The sequence below is a fragment of the Denticeps clupeoides genome, chromosome 4 (genome assembly GCF_900700375.1).
Source record: "Denticeps clupeoides chromosome 4, fDenClu1.1, whole genome shotgun sequence".
Lineage (NCBI taxonomy): Eukaryota > Metazoa > Chordata > Actinopteri > Clupeiformes > Denticipitidae > Denticeps > Denticeps clupeoides.
Window position 1 is genome coordinate 7,965,830 of NC_041710.1, and position 27,493 is coordinate 7,993,322.

Sequence of the window (27,493 nt, forward strand, 5' to 3'; positions counted from 1 at the left end):
CTCAGTGTGTGAGATTTGTCACTTTTGTGTCCTCAACCAAGCAGGCTATGATTTTAGTGTGACTTGGCTGATTGCAAACCTACCAGTCCGAATCCCATAAATCTTGGTGGACACACAAAACAAAGAAACACATACAATTTTAAGGGGAATCAATTTCATAGGTTCATCTTTTTCTTTTTAAATGCATGCAGATTTCTCATCGACTTGCATCGATTTATGTATTGGTAGGGATCCAAAATACACATGCAGTGAAAGTGAAGTGATTGTCATTGTGAAACACTGCAGCACAGCACGCGATGACACAACGAAACGTGCCCTCTGCATTTAACCCATCACCCTTGGTGAGCAGTGGGCAGCCATGACAGGCGCCCGGGGAGCAGAGTGTGGGGACGGCACCTTCGCGGACCAGGATTCGAATCTGCAACCTCCTGATTACAGGGCTGCCCCGCAGGTAAATTATCAGGCGATGCAGGTAGATTATCAGGCGAGCCATCAGCACAATATCTTCTTTCTCACCATCCTGCATCTCACTTTCACCATCATTGGCATCCAGTCCACAATCACCAACACCAACATCTTTACAGCATTGAAATAAGACAAATATAACAAAGTCATCTGAAGTCATTGTTTCTAGAAGCTATCTCCCACAGTCAACAACATCTGTCATTAAAACTTTCAGCTTTCTCAACAAACGGGTTTCAAAGAAAGAATTTTTAACCCAGTCGTGCTTTGAAAGTCTGTACTTCTAATACAAATTTCTCAGTAACCTCGACTGTTACGTGGAGCAATTTATTTTGTGGGTGAACCCACAACCCGCAGCTGCTCGGCTCAGGGTTGGTTCCTGCCTGCATCCATGGATTACTGGGACAGGCTCCAGTCCCACTGTGACCTGGAACGGAAAGACTAAGGTTGCCTCGAAAAACTCTTCTTACATAAAGGTACTTACACATTTAAATATTTATTAGTGTGTGTGTGTGTGTATGCGTGTCTTGAGCAGGTCAGATCAGGTTCTATGAGACTCTGTGTTCAGATGTCACTTTGGGTTTGCATTGCAGCTCTGTCCGTCAGAGTCTCCGATTTCACACAGCAGGGCTCCTCTCATGTGAGAGCTGTCATTTTCTCTCATGCAGTCAACTTGCACAGCAACAAAGAACGGTGAGACAGACAGAAGAATGGGAATGCAAGAACAAGAGAAAGAATAAAAGTTTCCATGCAACACCCTGTTCAATATTTTATTGGTGCGCTGTGGCTGTGTGATTCGATACAGCAGCTTCACATCACTCTTCACTCAGCAGATGGCTGGGTATTAACACACACACACACACACGCACGCACACACACACACACACACACACACACACACACACACACACACACATACACATACACAGACACCATAAAACACAAACTCATGGACACACGCTAACACACAAAACACTTATTACATGAAAAAAGGATAAATTGAAAAAAATGTATTTTGTTACCAAGGTTTTTGTTATAGTCTTTTTTCGCCATCATTGCGCACCTGACAGAACATGCTGGGTATGGGTTGAAAAACATCCAAATTCATTTTTTCCACCCAATGAAAAAAGCTGAATGAAACAGTCTTTCCATTTCTTTGTTTTCCATTTGAACGAGGAGATAACAGTGTTTGAAGTTAATGGCATATCATGTCAAAAGAGAATGCCCAACCCAATGTAAAAGTCTGTGTTATATAAGTGAAATCATTGTGAAACACTGCAGTACAGCACACAGTTACACAACGAAATGTGCCCTCTGCTTTTAACCATCACCCTTGGTGAGCAGTGGGCAGCCATGACAGGCGCCCGGGGAGCAGTGTGTGGGGACGGTGCTTTGCTCAGTGGCACCTCGGCGGATCGGGATTCGAACCGGCAACCTTCTGATTACGGGGCCGCTGATTACGGAGCCACTACTGTCCCCGCTAGGCCACCACTTCCCACCACTGCTCACCACTGGTTGTGATCATGTATACGAGTTGACATGTCACAAGTTGATAGTCACTTCAGTTAACAGGCCTACAGATTTTGTATCTCCAAAAGCTATTATTCCAGACTGCACTGACAGGAAGACATGTTTCTACATACGAATAAAGTTTTAAAGTGAAGTGATTGTCCTTGGGAAGCACAGCACATGGAGCACACAACAAAATGAGTCCCCTGCATTCAACCCATCAGCCTCAGCAAGCAGCGTCTAGCCATGACAGGCGCCTGGGGAGCAGCGAGTGGGGATGGTACTTAGCTCAGTGGCATCTCAGTGGCCCCAGTGGCACCTGGCTCGGGATTCGGGCCAGGTGCAAACCTCCGATTATGGGTCCGCTTCCTTACCTGCTAGGCCACCACTGCCCACACTGGTTATCAATGCATTACAATAGATCTTATACATTTCTACATTACTTCAGTTCACATTATGTTTTCAAATACTTAAGTGAGATGAGGATTAAGGCCTTCATCGCAAGGACGTCTGAACCAGGCGTTTTCCAGGCCTTCATGGCGTCAGGTGAGCACGGATTGAACAGCGACTGTTCTTATGCTCATTGGAACAAATCCAAACGGGTGTTCAGCACCAGCATTCAGTCGTCTGCACATTCAGATGGCGTCAAATCCCAACAAATGCTGAAATCCCGACAAATGTTAAACAGTGTCATGCCAATTGAACAAGGAATGCCAATCAAACGAAAGGCAGCAAAAGCACGGATGACATTCAGAGGGTGTTCATTTCAAACGTCCGTGTGTACGAGGCCAAATTCCTACCTGGAGCGGCGCTGCCACAGTGACTACCGGAACTACTTTTGAACTGTTTATAGAGCCGGCACAAAATCACCAAGCAACATCATTATGATATAATCAGTGCAGAATCGTCCACGTCTGATTCACGATGAATCGATTATAAGATTAATTTCTACACCCCTAACATACAGCACATAGCACAGCACTTGGCTGTGCTATGTGCTGATTTTTAATCTGCGCGACTGTGACATTGTTCAGAAATGCACTACAGACAAGTTTAAATGTAATTTAAAAATTGAAAGTAATAATAATTCATTTGATTTCCGAACCCCTGTTGACAGATCTGCCAGAAGAACTGAAATCTGGCCTCACACCATTGCACCTCCTATAAGCAAAAAGTCTACAGATGGAAAACAATATTGGATTGGCGCCTCTGAGAACAGCAGGATAGCGCGGTGGAGAATTTTGCTTTTCTCTCTATATATCATGCCAATTTTTAAAAACAAAACATAATGAAATTCTGCAGCATTGGATCAATATTTGACCAAGGGGTATTTCTTACTTTTACAAAATTGCTTTCAGTACACCTTTCACTATGCTGGCCCATGTTGGACTTTTGCACCGTATTGCACACCTATGCATACTTCGGGAATCTGTATACGCAGCTATGAGAGCAGGGACAGACGGGCACAGCGAGTCCCTCGGACCCACAGACAGCGGCGTGTCCCACCGCACTGCAGCCCCTCCGCCGGCTCGCCGCGTGCCCGTCTCATTTCTAAAGACAGCCCTGCTGGCCTCCAGCTGATAAGATTCTGATGAATATGTCGCCTCTCTTAGAGACCTCAGCTCGCGCAAAGCTGATGACAAAAAAGAGCGGGGAAAGGGAACATCTGGAATACATTTTCCAAACGAGAGCACGTGCTTAGCGCAATTCAATGGCGGGATGTTGAAGTTAAATATTTAGAGAAGTTTAGAGAAAATGCATGATATCCTTTCCAGAACATTGTGACGAACATGATCTCTGTGATACAAACGTCTCCATCCAAAGGCATGAAACTCTCTTTTGAAAAAAAATGTTGAAACATTAATCATCATCTCAGTTAGTTTTACATGATTTTCCACTTGATGCAGTGATCAGACAGATCTAGATTATAAGAGTGTGTGTGTGTGTGCGTGTGTGGTATATATGTCTTTTTTCTATAATGTGTGAGAATTGTGTTTATGTGGCCCTGCGTGACTGCTGATACTGTGACGGAACACTTACACGTCTTCTAAGACATCCCACTGTCCTGAGTCAACCAGAAGAAAGAGAAGTTATCCTCTCGCACTGCTTTTACCCCATCCTTTGAATGTCAATGCAAGAAGTGATGTATGGACCACTGAAGAGCAGACAGAGAGCAGCTTTAATGACAAGGGGAGATAAAAGGTCATGGGGAACTGCAGCGCAGCACCATAAATCCCAAACAAACGTGCAGCGCGGCCCGGACAACCTGACGTCCATCAAACCTCTCTCTCTCCGAGCTGTCAGAACATCAGAACATCAGTCAGAACATCTCCACGTAGTGCACACTGTCTTGAGTAGAACATGAACGGTCTGGCTGGAAACTAATGGAAACATCAATTGCAATGTGACTCAACGCAATTACGACGAATCAAAATATTCGTCGACTCGATGTCCTCAATTAAAGACAAGCATGTTATCATTGGTGCCCAATATTCTGCACCCAAAACTGTATGGTTTGCGTTCCACGCGCAACATTATTAGAGTAGACCAGTCTTGAAATTTATGATCTAAGTGTCTGAGTTGTGATGGCTCATCAGTATTCAGTGTCATCAGATGTCAGGTGATCAATTTATTGTGCCTTTATGGTCCCCATCTGAAAGTCCACCTAAGCGGACTGGAAGTTGCGCATAGGTCGAGCCTCATTTACATAAGGGCCACTGGAAATGGATTATTAACAGAATATTATTAGGTAACTGATATAAAGATATTTAATGATGCCACTAGAGTGCACCATCCAGGTTCTGAAAGTGCATAGCATTGGGAATTGTTGAGAAAAAAAAAAAAAAAAAAGCATGTGTAAGCGGACTAAATAAAATCTTCCTGAAACGGCTCACTGTCTGAAATCAACATGTAAGCACTTTCACATGCAAGGACGAACTGAGCCACATTAACCTACTTTAAAAGCAGGCTGCTTCCTAGCAACGGACAGATATGTTATTATAGTCAATAGGACAGTATACTTGGCTGACTGAGCATTTGTAATGCTGAGGGTTTGTAATTACATCCCTAGGGTACAGCAAAAGCGCTCTTTTAAGCCATCGTTAGGAGTACTGTTTATAAGATAAATTAGAATATTCTGCATATAATAAAGAGAAGTATGCAAAGATGTATGCAAAAATGGCTTTGTAACAAACGCATAGGCTCTACAACGGAATGGTACCTTATCAGCTCCTGCATAACAATTAGTCAGTTGCATAACGTTCACTAATTAACACTTCATTGCCTTACAATGTAGCGTCATGTACCGTGCGAAACCTGGTACATGCTACAAAAACCGTATCACATGGCATGAAGACTTAATTACCAGATGATTAGGATGCATAATTATGGCCCCGTTCTTTTCTTTTTTCTTTTTGTTCTCCCACAGCCTGCGTGCTGAACTGCCATCACAGCTGTGCGTGTGCTAACTTGTGCTTTTTCGGGTGGGCCGGGACGCCGGGACTGGTTCCAGAGAACACAGCGAGATTTGAGAAATGTTGGGAAAAGGCTGGCATGAGCTGCTGGCGTGGTCTGTATCTCTGCTGCCCACTCCCACTTGCCTGGCCTGTGTAACGGGCATGGCTGCAGGATAGCCTGGGGTCACTGGGGAGGCTGGGGTAGAGCCCAGAGACTGATCGCTGCGAGGCCGGAAGGACAAAGCCATGTCTGGCTTGGTGGAGCCATGGTGGAACGGTCGTTAGGTTGGTGCACTCTGATTGGCCATTGCTGAATATCGATATGTGCTTTCTGGCTTTCTCGGTGGAGGATAGAAAAAAACATAACAGAGAAGCAAATACAGGTGCCTTCAGTAACTGGAATACGCTCGACTGAACTGAGGGCGATACGCAGAGGTCTCAGCAGTAGGGATTTCACAGCACGTCGGCTTTTTCTCCTCCCACAGCTGACCCATTTTTTTTTTTTTTACCCTGACGCTCTCATTGGCCCACTGTCTTGCATCCAAAAGCTTCTGACTGGTGGATTCGGTGCTAACGCAGGTTCCACTGGTGCACCTACACGCTCCTAAGCACAAAATTATTACATGGCTGCATGGCTCCAGTGAAAAATCTGTCGAGGAGTGTGGAGTATGAGTTATCGGTCAGAGGTGGGCCAGCGCTCGCCTCTCAACGCGTGACAGTCATTACCCGCCACCATGAAAGAGTGAGAAACGATCCCTTCTCCCCGAGTCTCCCGGCTTGCCATAAACAGCCCCCCGCTTTAAACCATTTAACACTCTGCTGAGCATGATATGTAGAGCACTCCCGAACTGTCACCCCTGCAGGAGGGAGACTAGCAGCTGCACGACAGCCCTGCAGTCTGATTAGCGATCTGCATGCATGCAAGGCTGAAGAAATAACGTGTGAAAAAAAAAACACAAATCTCCCAATAACTGATCCATAGAACCATGAGAATTGGATTTTTATGCACTGCCTGAAGTGCAAATATTGCGAAATCACCAAACCCTAAGATTAAACAAAAGAAGTCTGAAAGAATGGAGAGGTTCTATAATGGTTAGAATGGGTGTCAGTAAACAAAACAACCAAAAAAAAAAAAAAGTATGTTTGGGATGATGGGAGTGTATATTACACAGTTAAAATATCATATCTATTTAGGAGACAGCAGCCCTGTGACTGCTTTCCAACCTTGCATGTAACACTACATGAGAATTTTGATTTGAAGGGCTCATGTCAAATAAAACTGAATGAAATAAATTGCATGGGCCATGATCTCTTCTCCACGCTGCAATATGACACAGACTGGTGAGCTTGACATTGTTGTACTCTCATTGTCACCCTTGTCACTAGTCAGACTCTCTTATATTTGGTATTTTCCTTGGTATTTTACTGTTGCTCAATGTGTGTCCTGTTCCATAACACAATACTATGTATTGGGGCAGTGGGGGCCTAGCGCCCCCGTAATCAGAAGGTTGCTGGTTCGAATCCCGATCCGCCAAGGTGCCCGGGCACCTGTCATGGCTGCCCACTGCTCACCAAGGGTGATGGTTAAAAGCAGAGGACACATTTCTTTGTGTGCATGTGTGCTGTGCTGCAGTGTTTCACAATGACCATCATTTCACTTTCATTTTCACTATGTGGTTCAATTTCATACTACAAACACTTGAGCCATATCTGTGTTGTCGATATCTGAGCCCATCAGCACAATGTACTTTTTAAAATTGTGTATATTGTGTATTTTGTATTGTATTGCTTGAGAGAGACAATCTCCTTGTGTGTGTGTTACATACTTGGCCAATAAAATTGATTCTGATTCGTAGTCTGAACATAATATAAAACAAGCTGAAGTAGATGCTGGAAGAAGCCCACACAGAAGTATGTCCTGCAGATGTGATTCTTGTTTCTCTGGTGCGTTCTCACAAAACCTTTTTTGCCTTTTTTTTTGTCTTGTTAGTCTACACAAGTAATGCCAAAGCAGAACCTGAGCAGGCCCGTGGTAAATACAGACTGAGACGTTTAATACAGAGCGATGGACGGTTGCCGTGTTGCACACCAAACATCGGCTAATTAAAGTAGAAATGAAACCAGAACAGCGCCCTGTCTTGAGGGGATGAAGGCTGTTGATAACGCTCTCTGCATGCGTCGTGAAGTTGTGTTGTGTGAACGCTGTGGAACGTCGGCCTTGGACAACAAAGAGCCGTGCACGTTCCTGTCCAGGCCGAGGGAGGAACCTCACCGCCCACCCTGAACACTGGTAATTAGAGCACTGCACACACAAGAGGGTTTTAAGCTCTTTATGTAGAAGCCTTTCGCACGGCCTTGATGACAGTTCTCTGTGATGGAGAGAGAGGAGGAAAAAAACGGAGAGATCTGGGTACACCAGAAGCCTCTCTTCATCTCATTCCCCGTGCTGACGAAGACGAACGAATGGAAATCTCATCGCTAATGATTCCTGCAGCCATCTCGCTCCCTCACTCCACACACTACAAATCACAGCTCATTAAAGACTTGTGCTGCTGACCACTGCAGAGACCACCAGCTGGAGTGCACCATGCCTCCCTGGTCCCACCCCTCCCAGAGAGAAGCCTGAACCCTGGAGCTCGTCCGGCCAACATTTCGCTACAGGTCTGAACTCACCAGGAGCGCAGGAGCGCTGGCAGAACATCACAGTGGTAAAAAGCAAGCTGACGGGGCGTACCTGCGCTGTGTCAGTCAAGACCCTGCAGAAACTGCAGCACAAGGCCTGAAAGCATACAGTTTCATCCTCTGCGACCCTTTATCTCTGCATGATAAAGCTTAGTGAGATTAAGAATAGGATAATACTACACAATACTACACAATACTAGACAGGCGTAAGACAAGATCAGACACAATATCCACAAGAGCCATAAAGTACATTAAATTAGACACCAAATGTATAAATCTCAACAGCCTTAAGAGTAATGACATTTGGTCAAGGAGTGAGAAGAAGTAATGAAAGAACGAATGCGAAAGCGATTGTTCTGTCATTCTAACCCTTCATTCATGGGTCTGCCGTTGCATTACTTTGGGCATGTTGTCTTTAGGACTGGGGTGAAGTGAGTCCAGCGACTGTGTTGACTTGTAAAGCTCTAAATAATTTGGTGAAGATGGTGTTAAGCTCTGCATCAGAGGCCAGCTATCATTACAAAAAAAAACAAAAAACTGGTGTCAACATGGTGTCCCACATTTTGCCTTCCTGATTTACATTTACAGCATTTATCAGACGCCCTTATCCAGAGCGACTTACAATCAGAAGTTACAGGGACAGTCCCCCTGGAGACACTCAGGGTTAAGTGTCTTGCTCAAGGACACAATGGTAGTAAGTTGGATTTGAACCTGGGTCTTCTGGTTCACAGGCGAGTGTGCTACCCACTAGGCTACTAGCACCTGATTTCCCTCTAAACTATTGTTTCGATAGACTTTAGATAGACAAAGTGTAGTTATTAACTTGCCTGGTTGATGATGTAGATGCCATAGTCGATCTTCTGACGCCGCAGGATGGGGTGCAGGTAGTGCAGCCAGTACTTGAGGTGATGGTCTCTGTGCCGGAACGGGATGATGATGGCCACCTTCTGCCTGGCCCGGCAGTCCGGCGGTGAGTAGCGCCCGCCCTCCGTCACGTTGGGGTTCTCCCTCTGCACCCTCTCCAGGGTCATCTGAGAGCTGAACTCGATGAGCAGACGGCCCACTGCGAGTGAAAGAGGAACATTAAATTAACATTCATGCCCCCCTCGGCGGCGGCCCGTCGATGCATTTCCTGTTACGGAGTAAACCGCGGGTTTTCGGGCCCTGACTCATTGTGCTGGCTGAGATTACTCAAATCTGCAGAGGCCGCTGCCGAGAGCCTGAAAGCAGCCAGCTGTGGAGAGCGCAGACAAAACCCAGAATGCAGTGGGGATGAAACCTATTTGATGCGCTGCCATGACCGCGATTTTTACGATTCGCAGAGGGCTCTTTCCTCCCGTATTCTTCTTATTTATCAACACCTCGTGTGTTCTGGAAAGGCCATTGCAAGCTGCTGCAGTAGGAAGGATTTACAAGCAAATTGCAGTTTTATTTCTCTCTCTTCCATTTACCCAAAGGAAAGTTTTCATTTGCAAAATTGTGAAAGTTTGTGACCCAGTTGTCTAGCCATCAAAATTTGGTCTTGAGGAGGTTTCTTCAAGGACTGGCTGAGTACTTGCTGTCTAATATATTCCTCCCACTGCCATTTTAACACAAGTCATAGTTATTCACGTGATCTGCCACTGGCCATAATGTTGTGGTGGATTGGTGTTTTAGACATGCATAGAGACAGATGTAACCCAGAGAAAAGTTTGGGAATGTTACATGTGTATATATGTTATTATGTTCATTTTATGTTAATAATTATTGCTAAATATTTGTTCAGTATTATTTCTGTTTCCTTTTATTATCTGTGATGTTCTGACCTATCAGCGATGGTGGGAGGGATAAGACGGAAGGAAGTGGAGCGCGCGGGAAACAGGAAGGGAGTTCGCGGCAAAACGGGAGAGAAGCAAGGAAGAACAGAGTAATACACTGTGGGAAAAAGAACTGATAAATAACCGGAGATTAGCGGTAGGTTAGTCTGGACGATTGTATCAGTTAGACACTAAGGTTTACAGTATCTCAGTGAGAGGTGCGTTGTAATATTCGCTGGTGTCTGAAGTCTCCGGCGATTAGCTTAGCCTCTTAGCTCCGTGCTCGGACACGGGCCTGGCGTACGAATTCGCCGTCCATCGGCAGGGTGAACGGGCGAGCGCACAGGGAGAGGAGAGGACGAGCACACGCGTGTCGGCGCACCCAGATAGCAGTCTGCGCTACCGGCAACGCGCAGGCTTCCTCTGGCTACGTTGGAGCACCATATTGTTTCCAGGGTCATCCCGTCATCCCGAGGAGCACCGAAGCTCACGATTTACCTGGAGGTCAGGAGTTACAGTGACTGCAATACCGAAGCACGCCATATTGTGCTGGGAGCCGTAAGTGATAAGACTGAAGCACCTCGACATTTTGTTGCACACAGGCCTGCACCGTGGGGGTATATTTTTTTTCACTTGCCGGCTTTAGTTTAAGTTATTTAATTGGTTTACTGTTTGAAAGTGTATTTTATGTGTGTTGTGTAATTTCTTTTGAGTTCCTTGTTTAATTATATAAAGGAAAGAAATACATATTTTGTACATGTTATTATCTGTGTGTTGTTTATACCCACTTATATAATTCATTTTGGAATTCCACTAGTTATATATAAAGATTAAGGCATATGAGTAAAGGATCACTTTTAGTGATATGAACCCAGAGCCCAGCTCTCATAGTCGTGGGGTAAAAGGGCTACATAAATTGGAGGCACCGCTGGGATTGCTAGTGGGTTCCCACAAGTAATTTTTTTCTGTTACACTCAGCACACTGCTAAGCAACTTATTGACCAGTATGGCAAGCCATAGTGATCTAGAATTAGAACTTAAAGGCTGGTGCCGAGGTGAGGCATTAGAGGAAACACATGCATTTATGGTAGTTATGCCGGAGGAAAATGACATTTCATTAATCGAAGAGACTCTACAAACAGTGAAGAGTTTCGGACGTGTACGTGTTCGTGGGCGAACTTTTAACACGCGCCTGAACTGCTTTTTGGCTTTGTGCGAATGTAAAGAAGTAGTGAAAGCTGAACACGTTCCTCCAAAGGTCTTTCCAGGTGACACGGAAGAAGCCTGGACGATAGTCATTGTGCATCAGGCTAAAGAGAAAGAAGCACAAAGTTTTAGCCAGAAGCTCACGGGACTCCTACAAACTGAAGGTAGGACAATGGAAGATTTGCGAATATTGTTCACTGAAAAAGAGGGACTCCCTGGCTCAACAGAAGCCATTCTTCAAGCTGTGGGCGTTTTGCTGGATAAGGCCTCGAAACCTACCAGTGAATATGGAAGCTATCGTCGTCTACGGATGTTTTCTGGAACACTACCAACTCCAGCTGGTGAAGAGCAGTTTGACCACTGGCTGGAACAAGCACGGCTAATGGTGGAAGAGTGTGACTGGCCTCGTAAAGAGAAAAGGCGAAGATTGATGGAAAGTTTGAGGGGTCCAGCACTGGAAATAGTTAAAGCAGCACGAGCAGGTGATCCAGAGATAAGCCCAGAAGACTGCATAGAAGCGCTGGAGCATGCTTTCGGTAGTGCAGAGTCAGGGGAAGACCTTTATGTTGCTTTTCGATTGTTACAACAACAACCGGGAGAAAAACTATCTGACTTCCTTAGACGTCTGGAACAGCTACTGGATAGGCTCGTACAGAGAGGTGGGCTTCCCCCAAACTGTGCTGATAGAGCACGGCTGGATCAGATACTGCGAGGTGCAATTGTTTCTGATCTGATGCTGGTTAATCTTCGTTTAAGAGAGCGAAAAGCAGCACCTCCAACTTTTCTCCAGCTGTTGAAAGAGATACGGGCCGAAGAAGAATTTGAAGCTTCAAGGAAGAAGATCAGCTCTGTTGTACAGACTGCCTATGTAAAACAAGACATGGAGGTAAAACAGACTGAATTTCAAAACCTAAAGTCTGAAATAAAGGAACTGAAGTCCCTGCTCACTACAGCAGTGTCCCAGACAGCTTCTGTTGCTACAGAGAGTGTTATGAAACCTCCATCAAATGTGTTGCCTAGGGGGCGTTGTCCTGAAAGTGAGTGTAGAGCTTTAAGCAAGCAGCTGAAGCGTCTTCAACATAAAGTCACAATGAATGTGACTGAACCCCAAGGAATTCTGGTAGCCACGCAGGCTGTCGAATCTGTTGCCAGATCTCCACGGAAATCAACCAAAATGTCAGAAGAGCATTTCTGTTACCGATGTGGAGAGAATGGACATTTTGCTGGAAAATGTCGAAATGAAGAAAACCAGGCTAAAGTAATCAAAAAACTGATTCAAGCATTGAAAATCTACAAGAGCAATTCACCGTCATCAGATGGTGCAGCAAGTACAGTAAACAGTGCAGTCAAAACAAGTAGGGCTGCTATGCCCCCATACTGCTGGCCTACCAGATGGCTTGGTGGGGCCACCTAGCCTTGTCCCACTAAAAGTGAATGGAAGACCATGCACTGCTCTTTTAGACAGTGGTTCCCAGGTGACGATAATCTTTGAGCCCTGGTACAAAGAACACTTGTCTGATATTCCAATTCAGCCCGTCTCTGGCTTATCCCTATGGGGACTGAGTGACTCGGTTGCCAGTTACCCTTATATGGGTTACGTTGTAGTGGACTTGGAGTACCCGGCAGAGGTAGTGGGGATCCATCAGCGTGTGACTGTCCTCGCACTCATATGTCCTAGCCCCCGGAATGATGATCAAACATCAGTAATTGTGGGTACTAATGCAAGCCATGTCCGACGGCTGGTGCAGCAGTGCAAGGAAAATGGAATTGATGTGACACAGGCACTGGGCCTTCATGTCAATGTCAATGGTGACACACATCCAAGTTGTAAGGCGGATGAGTCTTCGCACGACGAAGTTGGTCAGGTGCGATGGCAAGGTCCAGGGCCTTTAGTTTTACCACCAGGTGGTGAGACACCAGTTGCATGCAAAGTCAAGCTGAAGCCTTCCATTGGACAGGAGATCCTAATGATTGACTCATGCCCAGTAACTGTTCTGCCTGCTGGAGTTTTTCTTCACCCAATGGTAGTACCCCGTGAAGCTTTAGACATCAACAGCTTCCGGGTGTTAATCAGGAACGAATGCTCAAGAGAAACCTCTATACCAGTGGGGACAGTGATTGGATGTATGTATTATGTGGACTCCGTGACCAGTATCCCACCCAAAGACACAGTTCCATCAGAGTTCGATGTAAACATGATTGATTTCGGAGACTCACCAATCTCAGAGCAGTGGAAAAATAGACTCCGCACAAAATTGGCTGAGAAATCCCATGTCTTTTCAGTCCATGATTGGGATGTTGGTTTGGCCAGGGGGGTTGAACACAAAATTCGCCTGTCTGACCCTCGACCTTTCAGAGAGCGATCTCGTCGTCTGGCTCCTGCTGACATTGAGGATGTGAGGCAACACCTAAAAGAACTGCTGCAGGCGGGAATCATTACTGAGTCTCGAAGCCCTTATGCTTCACCAATAGTAGTGGTTAGAAAGAAGAATGGAGCTGTTAGAATGTGCATAGATTACAGACTATTAAATAGCCGGACTATTCCAGATCAGTACACCACACCCTGTATTGAAGATGCACTTAATGCCTTATCAGGGAGTCAGTGGTTTTCGGTGCTTGATTTGCGTAGTGGATACTACCAAATTGCTATGTCTGAAGAAGACAAGGAGAAAACAGCCTTCATTTGCCCATTGGGGTTCTTCCAATTCGAACGGATGCCTCAGGGGATTACCGGAGCTCCATCGAACTTTCAGAGGTTAATGGAGAAAGCTGTTGGAGATATGAACCTCCTGCAGGTCTTGGTTTACTTAGACGATCTGATTGTCTTTGGAAAAACCCTAGAGGAACATGAAATCAGGCTTCTCAAGGTTCTGGATCGCCTTGGGGAAGTTGGGTTGAAGCTTTCTATGGATAAATGTCAGATCTGCCTACCAAAGGTGAAGTACCTTGGACATATCGTGTCTGCAGATGGTGTCGCTCCAGATCCAGGAAAGATTGAGGCAGTGACTAGATGGCCAAAACAACCAATCTTAAGACTTTACAATCTTTTCTTGGATTTTGTGGTTATTATCGCAGGTTTATTGCCAATTATGCCGCAATTGTGAGACCTCTGACTGAGCTCACAAAGGGTTATGCGCCCACGCAAAAGAGTAGACGAGTCACGCAAGGTGCAGAGAAAGTCTATTGGAAAGTGGCGGAACCTTTTGGGGAAAGATGGGATCAGTCATGCACAGATGCTTTTGAGCAGATTATTCACTGCCTAACTCATGCCCCTGTTCTGGCCTTTGCAGACCCTGAAAAACCCTATGTCCTGCATGTAGACGCTAGCCTAAAAGGTCTAGGTGCAGTGTTGTACCAAGAGCATCTAGAGGGGTTAAGACCAGTTGCATTTGCAAGCCGAAAATTGAGCCCTTCTGAACGAAACTACCCTGTACATCAACTGGAGTTCCTGTCTCTTAAATGGGCAGTGGTTGACAAGTTTCATGAATATTTGTATGGCGCAAGATTCACTGTACGTACGGATAACAACCCCCTTACTTATGTGTTGTCTACTGCAAAGCTCAGTGCGGTTGGGCATAGGTGGTTGGCTGCCTTATCAACCTATGAGTTCGACATTCAGTATCGGCCTGGCCGTCACAACATTGATGCTGACCGGTTGTCCAGGAATATGACAGAGACAGGAGAATGGGTGACTCTACCACAGTCTGGGGTAAGAACTATCTGTCAGCAGGTGGTTGTCCCCGAGGCCCCTGACACATCATCCTGTTGGGTGGGCCAATTGGGAGCGTCCCCTGAATGTATTCCTGACTTCTATGCATTCCCAACACACATGAGAATGAGATCATTGGAATTTATGTCCACACAAACTCTCAAAAAGGCTCAGGAAGATGATGAGATTATCAGACCAGCATTACAAGCTATCAAACAGGGTCATTGGACAGAAGATAAGAACCTTTCAATGGAGCTGTCACGACTGAAAAAAGAGACTGGGAAGTTGTGCATAAAAGAGGGAATACTATATAGAGTAACCAAAAAGCCATCCGGAGAAGTGGTCAATCAGCTTGTGCTGCCGAAAGAGTTCCGGGAAATGGTAATGAGAGCAATGCATGATGATCTTGGACATCTGGGACAAGAAAGAACCATTGACTTGATTAGGAGCCGATTCTTTTGGCCTAAAATGTCAGTAGATGTTGAAGAATACATAAAGAATTGTGGAGAATGCATCACCCACAAGACCCCTCAACTGAGAGTAGCTCCATTGCATCAAATTGTGACTCATGGACCTATGGAGCTTGTGTGCATGGATTTTCTTTCCATGGAACCTGATTCAAAAGGTATCAGCAATGTACTAGTGGTCACAGACCATTTTACACGTTATGCTCAGGCTTATCCAACAAAAAGCCAAAAGTCCCATGTTGTAGCCAAGGTCCTTATGGAGAAGTTTTTTGTGCATTATGGATTGCCGGCGAGGATTCATTCCGATCAAGGAAGAGATTTCGAGAGCAGGCTGATCAGGGACCTGTTGACCTTAATGGGTATTCGCAAGTCACGAACGACCCCATACCACCCACAAGGAGACCCTCAACCAGAGCGGTTTAATCGCACACTACTTTCCATGCTGGGTACCCTTGGTCATGAGAAGAAACGCACTTGGAGTCAGCATGTGGGCTATTTAGTTCATGCTTACAACAGTACCAAGAGCGATGCCACAGGGTTTTCACCCTATTGCCTGATGTTCGGCAGAGAGGCCAGACTTCCTGTTGACCTGTGTTTCGGAACATCTCCAGACGGGGTGAGGGATGCCTGTCATTTGCAGTATGTCTCAAAGCTGAAGGAAGACTTGAAGCAAGCATATAAACTAGCTTCTGACGCAGCTAATAAAAGACATCAAAGAAACAAGAGACTGTATGATCAGCGAGTTACTTTCCAGTCCATAGAGATCGGGGACAGGGTGTTACTTCGGAACTTAGGACTGAGAGGTAAACACAAACTAGAGAGTAGGTGGAGTCCTGATCCGTATGTTGTGGTGGGAAAGATGCCTAATATACCAGTGTTTAAGATCAAGCGAGAAGATGGAACACGTGGTATCAAGACAATCCACAGGGATCATCTGCTTCCCATTGGACAGCTGGTGAGAATACCATCAACCAGCATAGTTGATAATTCAATTTCCAGACCAAGGACCAGAAGAAAGAGTCATAGAAACGGGACAGAAACGAGAACCGAGCCTCAGGAAGATCAGGATTTTTCTGACACATCTTCTGACTTAGAGTATTTTGTAACTCGTCATGCCACTCGTGAAAAGAACGTGCCTAGAATCAGGAATGCCACTGAAACACTGGGAGATATGGAAGATGAAGATGACTCTCCTTTAATTCAAGATACCAGTCAGGTTGATGGGACTACTACATCTGAGAGTGAGATGGAAGATTGCCGAAGGACTGAAGAGGAGACTAGTGTAGTTTTAGAACAGAACGTGGATCCTGAATTGGAATCTGAACCAGAACTGCTCACTGATTCTCATAGTGATATGCAGAACACTAGATCAGAATGCAGGCCAAAACGAGCTGTGAAGCCTGTAGTTAGACTCACCTATGATGGGCCTGGTAGATCTAGAGATCAGCCTCTGACTATTGTACACAGGGGTATTGTCATTAAAATTGGCCAACGTTGAAGATAGCAATGCTTAGTACACCCATGCCTTAGTATTGTATGAGGACATACAAACTTTTAGAAGGGGGAGGGTGTAACCCAGAGAAAAGTTTGGGAATGTTACATGTGTATATATGTTATTATGTTCATTTTATGTTAATAATTATTGCTAAATATTTGTTCAGTATTATTTCTGTTTCCTTTTATTATCTGTGATGTTCTGACCTATCAGCGATGGTGGGAGGGATAAGACGGAAGGAAGTGGAGCGCGCGGGAAAAAAGGAAGGGAGTTTGCGGCAAAACGTGGGAGAAGCAAGGAAGAACAGAGTAATACACTGTGGGAAAAAGAACTGATAAATAACCGGAGATTAGCGGTAGGTTAGTCTGGACGATTGTATCAGTTAGACACTAAGGTTTACAGTATCTCAGTGAGAGGTGCGTTGTAATATTCGCTGGTGTCTGAAGTCTCCGGCGATTAGCTTAGCCTCTTAGCTCCGTGCTCGGACACGGGCCTGGCGTACGAATTCGCCGTCCATCGGCAGGGTGAACGGGCGAGCGCACAGGGAGAGGAGAGGACGAGCACACGCGTGTCGGCGCACCCAGATAGCAGTCTGCGCTACCGGCAACGCGCAGGCTTCCTCTGGCTACGTTGGAGCACCATATTGTTTCCAGGGTCATCCCGTCATCCCGAGGAGCACCGAAGCTCACGATTTACCTGGAGGTCAGGAGTTACAGTGACTGCAATACCGAAGCACGCCATATTGTGCTGGGAGCCGTAAGTGATAAGACTGAAGCACCTCGACATTTTGTTGCACACAGGCCTGCACCGTGGGGGTATATTTTTTTTCACTTGCCGGCTTTAGTTTAAGTTATTTAATTGGTTTACTGTTTGAAAGTGTATTTTATGTGTGTTGTGTAATTTCTTTTGAGTTCCTTGTTTAATTATATAAAGGAAAGAAATACATATTTTGTACATGTTATTATCTGTGTGTTGTTTATACCCACTTATATAATTCATTTTGGAATTCCACTAGTTATATTTAAAGATTAAGACATATGAGTAAAGGATCACTTTTAGTGATATGAACCCAGAGCCCAGCTCTCATAGTCGTGGGGTAAAAGGGCTACACAGACATATACCATAATTAAACAAAACAGCTTGACCAAGTATCCGACACTTTGACCAATGTATGTTTTATGTGCCCAACCAAAAGTCCAGATATGGGAATAAGTTATCACTGTTTCAGAATCAGAATCATAAGACTTTAAGGATCCTGGATGATCATTAAAGGAGGAATCAGAATCAGAAAACATTAATGATCCCGAAGTATCATTAAAAGAGGAAAATGAACCAGAAGACATTAATGACCCCAGATGATATTAGATGTATCAGAATCAGAAGACTTTAATGATTCCAGAGGATCATTAAAAGAGCAATCAGACTCAGAAGACATTAATAATTTTCGAATGATCATTAAAAGAAGGAATCAGAATCAGAAGACATTAATGATTCCGGAGTATCATAAAAGGAGAAATCAAAATAAGAAGATATTAATGATTCCGAATTATTCCGGAGTATCATAAAAGGAGGAATCAGAATCAGAAGACATGAATGATTCTGGAGTATCATTAAAGGAGGAATCAGAATCCGAATCAGAAGACTTTAATGATCCCAGAGGATAAATGAATCTGGATGAAGGCCTGCTGTGGAGCGAACAGAAGACAGACTCCAGCGAGTACATGAAAGAGGACAAGCAAGAGAGAGCAACACCAAGCGTTCGCGTTTACAGTAGATATGCGGAGGATGAAGCTGAGCCCGGGGTCCACGGACGCTTCTGCTGAGCCACATCATTAAAACAGGCAGCGGGAGATGCGGAGAGGTCAGGGTACAGGACGCGCACTGAGTTTTCTGGGCTTTGTGATAATGCACCGGCAAAAGGAAAGGTCAGGTTCTCTCTATCTGTCTCCTTCTAAATCGCTCATTCTCTTGAAATCTCTGTAACTCTCTCTCACACACAAAAAAAAGGTGTATAAGTATGTCTGTATCATTTTTGTTCCACAACTGAATACCACATTTTCATAAATGTCATATAATTGGCTCTTCTTCAAAGCTGCAGGGGGCAGTGGGTATCTTTGTGTCCACTTGACTTTTTGCATTATAATATTTTTTTTTCTTAAACAAATGATGGTCACCCACCTAATTACGGACCCTCTCTGGACTCCCCACAGATTGCTGGTGTGCCATTCCTGTCCCTTTCAGTGTCCCTTTGAAGTGATCTGACTACAAAGGCAGACTGGATTCAACCACTTTTAATTAGCAGCACCATAGAGGAGCAGGGGAAGAAAATGCTTGAAATGGATTCAAGACGCAGGTGGCTTTACAGACAACAGAGGAACAGGCTTGAAGAGTCAAGACGGCGCGTGGTTCTCCAGCACAAACCCAGAGATAAGGAAATGAATGCAGTTTCACAGTAGAACATTGACCTTGGCGTCACACCGCCTCCATTGGTTTGTATTCTTCTTAATAGTGCTACAGCAGCCATCTTTTACACAGGTAATTGCACACACCCACACACACACACACACACACACACACACACACACACACACACACACACATCTACATGATCATGTGTTTAATTGGGCCAGGACACCCAGCTTCACTTTTTCCCCATGTGGCGGACATTGATGCTTCAGACGTTAGACAGAACTCACGTGTTCACCATTTTCGCAGCTTCCAGCACATCAAGAACTGTCTGTTCAGCTGCTGCCTAATATTTCCAACCCTAGACAGGTGCCACGGTAACCAGAGAATTGTTTAGCTTATTTCCTGAACCTGTCAGTGGTTTAAATTGTGTGACTGGTGTATGCATAATTGCACTTATTGTAATTTACTTTGAATATACACGCTTCCCAAATCTTATTTCGACATTAAGACTGTACAAACGCACACCGTTTGCGGTGGTAGTAGCCTAGTGGGTAACACACTCGCCTATGAACCAGAAGACCCAGGTTCAAATCCCACTTACTACCATTGTGTCCCTGAGCAAGACACTTAACCCTGAGGTGCTCCAGGGGGGGACTGTCCCTGTAACTACTGATTGTAAGTCGCTCTATATAAGGGCGTCTGATAAATGCTGTAAATGTAAATGTAAATGTACACAGTGGGGTAAAAAAGTATTTGGCAGCCACCGATTGTGGAAAATGGAATCACTGAGAATCTCCCTCGACCTGGGGCTCCATGCAAGATCTCACCTCGTGGGGTACTAATGATCTTGAGAACGGTGAGGAAAAAGCCCAGAGCTACATGGGGGGAACTGGTCAATGAACTGAAGAGAGCTGGAACCACAGTAACAAAGGTTACTATTAGTAACACACTACGTCGTCATGAACACCATACCCACTGTGAAGCATGGAGGAGAAAACATTATACTTCGGGGCTGCTTTTCTTCAGGAGACAATGAATTTGGCCAAAAACCTCCAACAGTGAAGATGAAACATGGCTGGATCCTCCAGCATGACAATGATACCAAACACACCACCCAGGCAACGAAGTGGGGCAACACAACTGTATTTGTACTTTTAAAAATATATTTAAAAAAAAATGCACTAATGCACTAACACTAATATGATGCTGCAACCTTCTTATTCTGTTTTCAATCATGTCTGGCACACAGCAAGTCTGTAAAATATAATGGTTACCGAATTTACCCTTTTGTGGAAACACAAAAGGTCTGTGATTCTGAGTGGTCTGAACAGAACCCTGTAAAAATATACAGTAGAGGCCAAAAGTTTTATTCAATGTGTTTTCTTTATTTTCAAGACGTTGGTAGATTCTCACTGAAGGCATCAAAACTATGAATGAACACATGTGGAGTTATGTACTTAAAAACTGAAAACATGTTTTATATTCTAGTTTCTTCAAAATAGCCGCCCTTTGCTCTGATTACGGCTTTGCACACTCTTGGCGTTCTCTTGATGAGCTTCAAGAGGTCGTCACCTGAAATGCTTTTCCAACAGTCTTGAAGGAGTTCCCAGAGGTGTTTAGCACTTGTTGGCCCCTTTGCATTCACTCTGCGGTCCAGCTCACCCCAAACCATCTCGACTGGGTTCAGGTCCGGTGACTGTGGAGGTCAGGTCTCCACTTTTTGTTAAGTACATAACTCCACATGTGTTCATTCATAGTTTTGATGCCTTCAGTGAGAATCTACCAATGTAAATGCTCATGAAAATAAAGAAAACACATTGAATGAGAAGGTGTGTACTGTACTGTACCGGCCTGTACTGTGTATATATATATATATTGGGTTCACATGAATATTTCTGATGTGGAATACATTCAGCTCTAGTGGTCTTGGACAATTCATGAATCTGAAATATGCATCCAGTATCAGGCCCGGGGGCATCACCAGAACCCAGCGTGGTTCCCGGCACTTATCTTCATCCATGTCCTGATGTGCTGTGCATTCGTTCGGGGATGCCCTTCACCGCACCTCAGCTTCACTGCTGTGGTCCTGTCAGCTCGAACAATTCTGGTCATTCTCATCTGACCTCATTAGCTTGTTTTCATCCACAGGGCCACCGCTCACTACTGCCGTCTTTGATTCTGACAGCCTTCCATTCACTTTGCGACACTGGTCACTGAGTGTACACTATTACTTCTGGAAAACAAATGCTTTAAAATATTCTAATTAGCAGAAAGGTTGTAGCTCCAGGAGTGGGTTTTAATTACAGAAGGTGTTAATTGCATAAAAATAAAAAGACTCACACACCTTGTGTTTTTGCAACAAAATGAAAAATGATCATATGATCAAAAAATGCTTTTGCTCTCAAATCATAAGTGCAAACATCCAGATAAAAAACATGCCCTTAAAACAATGAGCTTCATACAGACGAGTAAGAGAAAATGATGATAACGTTCATCTGAATGTACTTTTTGTAATGTACTGTTTTGTAATATTTGCCAGTTTTGTGGTAATAAACTGAAACCAATCAAATCCAGTACATTCTAAACAGTTTCTGTAATTACCTTTATTTGATGTTCATGGGTTTTAAATATGCATTATAGCAAGCCGCAGAATGAATTGCAATTAATCGTGATTTATTCACTGCAACATGTGCAATTAACCTTGTACCAAATAATCTAAATGAAGGCATGCCTTTTATTTGAATGATTGCACTGATGATGGCTGGAAACTGAAACCCTTTTGCAGGAGTAGCTGCAGCGGTCTGCTACAAGATAAAAAAAAAAGAATTCATAATCACACCTTGATCTTTATTAGTATGCATCATTTGTGAGTTGGCAGTTAGATGTCAGCAAAAATACTTCTTGAACTTCCATGATAAAACGTATAGAATAATAATTGCAGCCTTCTGCGATTACAGCATACTGGGAGTGTCATAACTGTCATCTAACGTGCAATTAATTATGCTGCTGGTTTTTATGCCTTGCCTTGCATTCCCTCAAGTTTACCTTCAATGTTTCCATTAAAAAGGGCAGTTGCCTACCAGGACAGTATACACCCATACAGCGTCCCAAAAGAAAGATCTTTTAGCTAATATATCTAGTGAAAAAGAACTGCTGTGGGATAAATGATGCAGACTACAGGGTCAGTCACCCCTGTCAGCTAGAGCAACACCTCCTCCAAATCTCTGTAGAACATCTCCCATCCATCCTGAAGTGTTGATTCTTGTTTTATACTCACAGTGAAAGATATTACCAGAATCAAATATTACACATTTGCTGAAATGAGCATTGCTATTGAATACTACTACTTGTGAAACCATAAACCTCCATATTATGCTCGTTTTACCCTTGAGAAAGGTACCGTACCAACACACTTCTTGATATTCATGATATTTAAAAAATGCTTTAGGTAATACATTCGGTGTATTATTATTTTATGAATTAACTTCAGTTGCCTCTCTTCACCTTCATGAATGCCATGCACCCTACTGATATCATCATTAACACGAGTAAAGGAAATGCAGCAATTTAAGTTCTTAACAAAGCAGGTCTGGCAGGACTTTTGGAAAATCACCCCCAGATTGTGTAACATAAGGAGAGAAGAAGAAAAAAAAATGCTTACAGGTTCATGACATTGCTATTTCCTCTAGTTTTAAACCTCTAGTTTTGCCTTTCACTATTTGTCAGTACAGTGTTTTGTGACAATAATGTGGGCATCACATATGGATATGCACACAGATCTGCTCCTTGTGTTCATCCTTCACTGTTTCCTTATCCACCCAGCCTCATGCTGGTGGAACACACTGTACACCTGCATCTACGCCAAGGAATTACATAACTCACTTAGTGGGGGGATAAAGGAAGAGGAAGAGTGAGAGAGAGTAGGAGGTACATGCTCTGCTACCTCCTGCAAAAGCGGAAGAACAAGCAGAATATTTGTAATAACTGCAAATCTGCTTAGGCTATACAGAGACACAATCCCAGACCTGTCTACTTAGCTGGCTGGGTGTGGTGCTCAGTACAACCAGTAATCCAACCCCGCAACCCCTAGTCACAGAAAAGGCCAGAGGATGCCCCCATCATTATGCCACTATGCTACCATTTTAATCTAGAACATTTGGGATACCCTTTAATTAAACTATAATTAATGCAGAAGATGAGCTCAGGCCAAATTGTATATTGCAGAAAAAAAAAGAAATGCAAAATACTCTGCTACCTTAAAGTTTTCCCATGTGTGTATAGAATATAAAATACAATTAAATAATGAATATAAAAATCACATCTTAACATACTATAATGTATGCTAAGTAATGTATCTGTGATATTAGATATAAGACATTAGATTGTTTGTGAGTGGTTGCAGTGGTTAGTACTCTTCCACGGAGAGCATACAGGCAGGTTTTTCTCATAATGAACAGTCGGTCAATAATCTGCAGCACATCACAACAGTAACATTATCTTGAGAACATGGAAATAAAAGTGAAGTCATTGTCATTGTGATACACAGCAGCACAGCACACGGTGCACACAGTGAAATGTGTCCCCTGCATTTAACCCATCACCCTTAGTGAGCAGTTGTCAGCCATAACGTGTTTGACTGTTCTAAAAAACAGTCACATTTTCCACAAACACTACCATTGCCACATACATTTTCAAAATATGTTGTGAAAACACGTTGTGGAATCACATATTTCATCATCTTGCAAGGTTTGCTAGTTTGTTCAGTGTGAAGGGGACAACAGAAAAAAACAAGTGTAGTCAGACGTAGGGGAGCCCATGCAGGACTGGTTTACTGTACTCTACTGTACTGGGTGTGACAGCTGAAAGATCCAGGAGGAAGAGCGAGAGGGAGGCAGAGAAGAGCGAGAGAGAGAGAGAGAGGATGAACAGATGGAGGACGGATGTAATACAACACTGCATGCAGGACAGAGGAAACCGAAGGAGATAGAGCAATGAAGGAGAGGGGGAGGGGCAGATAAAGAGAAAGGAAAAGAGGGACGCTGAGGACAAATGGAACGAATTAAAAAGGGACAGCAGTAACGCGAAAGCAGAGTGAAATGAAAAGCAAAGGGCTCGCTGCCAGCATGGCATGCAGTGATAGATGTGATGCTGTCTCTGTGCCTGATGAGGCATCTGACCTCTGACCCCACTGAGAAGCTGGCACCACCATAGGCGGCCCGTGGGATAGGCTTATCGCCTCCTAATCTGGCCCACCTCATCCTCTCTCTCTCTCTCTCTCTCTCTCTCTCTCTCTCTCTCTCTCTCTAGCACAACAGCAGGGGGCCAAACACTCACCAGCTGCCACTACATACTGAAGCCATCTTGTGCAGACAATAATCCAGATAAAAATATTAATTAATTTCATATAACAGAGAGGCTTGTTAAGGGAGTGTGGGGCACTTTTACTGTTTTCTCAGGTAAAACAGGAAACATGCTGGAAATCTGCATGATTACTGCAATCAAAACTGGTCCAGAAAGAATGGAACATTCCAGAAGTCTGAGTCCTGGTTGGAAAGCTGAGTCGTACATGAACAGCCAGTGTGGAGTTGAAGAGTTTACTGGTGGAGTCTGGGGACAGGGGGACATCTGGTGTGCTTCTGGCAGACAACTGGTTCATGTCTCATAACTCTATTGGAGCACCTAAAGTAGAGGCAGCAGTCTGGAGACCTCTCTCCTCTAATATTATTATTATTAGTGTTATAATATGACTATTTTTACAATTATTATTACTATATTGTTACTACTAATAATACTAATACTGGGTTAGCAAATCAGCCACACAGTGTCCCTTGATGGTATTGTGTGGCTGTGACCATGATTTGAATAACAATACTCTCTCTCTCTCTCTCTCTCTCTCTCTCTCTCTCTCTCTCTCTCTCTATATATATATATATATATATATATATATATATATATATGTATACACACACACACACACACACACACGTGCTGCTTATTAAGTCTCTCTCTCTCTCTCTCTCTCTCTCTCTCTATATATATATATATATATATATATATATATACACACACACACACACACACACACACACTTGCTGCTTATTAAGTCCCACCCCCTGTTGTTATTACTCATCAGTATGTAATATGTATTATGACAGATGATCATCTCTGATCTATTAACGTGGCTAAGCCAAGACTGTTATACTCTGCATTTCCCTCACACATCACCACCATTCCAGAAAAAAAAAACCCTTACACAGCACGACCTGGGACACACAGCTGAGGGACCAGCCCCGTCCCAGACTGCAGATTTCATTGCTGCAAAGAGCATGAGCAGTCGATACGAGGCCAAAGTGAATTACGGCGAAGCTGAACGAAATTATCATCATGGGGACACTGGAAGACAAAGATCCTCTTAAGTTCTGACAAACCCCCAATGCTGATTCTCCAGCAGACCAAGAGTCGGCGGCTTAGTGGGTTTTGTGGACACACTTATTCGTGCTTTCTTCATCACATCAACATCATTGAGATGTCCACCATGTCACTTGGTGAACTTTGAAGTGTCTGCTCTTCTTCGTCTACCTGGCGCAGTGTTGATTTCACACACAACAGTCACCCTAATGCACTTAACAGAGAGTTTTTCTTATTATGGGTTGAAGGTGATTTCCAGGGCAGCCAATACAATATCAGCAGGCATTCTCCCCATCTGGCCCTGCCCAAACTTATAACAATTATACTTTAGGGAAGCAGAATATGACACAGCATTCAAAAATGGCACCAGAATATGGTACAGCATCCACGGCTGGTGAATATTTACACTCGCAAATTCGCTCTAGTCTACATTGTAAAGTAATCAGCAGCGAAATTATTCCCAATTCCTGTTTGGAACGTTCAAGTAGTTTATTGTCATATGAACAGAGAACAATGTACCAAGCACAATGAAATTCTTACTTGAGTAACATCTCTGCACACAAAACATATAGAACATAGAAGAGTGCAATAGTGCAGATTTTATGCCATTTTATGCAACAAAATAGTGCCATAAATCATAATTAAATTGTCACCAAAATGTGTGTGTCTTGGTAACTACTTTTGAAAGGTACACACTGCTCACTCAGGGTGATGGGATAAATGCAGAGGACAAATTTCACTGTGTGCACCGTGTGCTGTGCTGCTGTGTATCACATGTGACAATCACTTCACTTTTAATATCAACCCTACTCCTAAACAAAGTAAGCCCACTCTATTTTCCTTCCAGTTTGAAAGTATCTCGTCTCCTCTTGTTGCTCCCCTCCCTTTTCAAACGCCAACACCGGCAGATGTTGCAGTTTTATAAACTGACTCACGTTTGCAGAATAAAAGGGCGATATTCACCAACGCTTCTGAAATTTGGGTTCCTTCATATTGCCGACATTCCCATTTCAAGAGCGCCAACTCTGCCTTTTGCCGTAACATTATCGTCATCATTTTTCCTCCGCTTATCTGGGTCCGGGTCGCAGGGCAGCATCCCACGTAGGAGAATCCCAGATGGCCCTCTCCACCAGCTCCTCCGGCAGGACCCCAAGGCGTTCCCAGACCAGACTGGAGATATAATTTCTCCAGCATGTCCTGGTTCGACCCGGGGGCCTCCTGCCGGCAGGACATGCCCGAAACACCTCCCCAGGGAGGTGTCCAGGAGGCATCCTGACCAGATGCCCAAAACACCTCAACTGGTTCCTCTCGATGTAAAGGAGAAGCGGTTCTACTCTGAGTCCCTCCCGAATGTCCGAGCTCCTCACCCTATCTCTAAGGCTGCACCCGGCCACCATACGGAGGAAACTCATTTCAGCCTCTTGGTAACTACTTTCAGCTGTAACATTATGTCCACTATAATTCACACATACCATCCAAAATCCTGTCAGCTGGAGTTAAATAATACATTTTGTAATATATTAAAAAAAATATCTAAAAAAATTACTATTAAATGTAACATACATAAAGAAATACCACAGCACAATATTTGTTAATATGAATCAGCCTTATAAAGAACCTTCTAAAGTTATTTAGATCATTGGTAGATCATTACCCCACAATGGTAAGTGGGGTTTGAACCTGGGTCTTCAGGTTCATAGGCGAGTGTGTTACCCACTAGGCTACTACCACCTGCCTAAGTGGGATTAGAACCTGGGTCTTGAGGTTCATAGGCGAGTGTGTTACCCACTAGGCTACTACCACCCCCCCCCCCCCCCCTCCACTTCCACTATTCCACTTGCTGCGCTTATGACGATATACAACGTTTCAAAATAAGACCCTAACCCCTAATAAAG

The 27,493-nt window shown here is 44.1% G+C and overlaps 1 protein-coding gene across 3 annotated transcripts in view; it reads right to left on the reverse strand.

Moving 5' to 3' along the window:
- The window catches only part of b4galt2 (UDP-Gal:betaGlcNAc beta 1,4- galactosyltransferase, polypeptide 2), a 108,638-nt gene that overhangs the window by 35,514 nt on the left and 45,631 nt on the right, over positions 1–27,493 (reverse strand). For all 3 annotated transcript variants that reach the window (XM_028976341.1, XM_028976342.1, XM_028976343.1), the window contains exon 3: positions 8,936–9,171. In XM_028976341.1, coding sequence (XP_028832174.1) covers positions 8,936–9,171 — 236 coding nt within the window. The remainder of the gene's footprint in view (positions 1–8,935; positions 9,172–27,493) is intronic.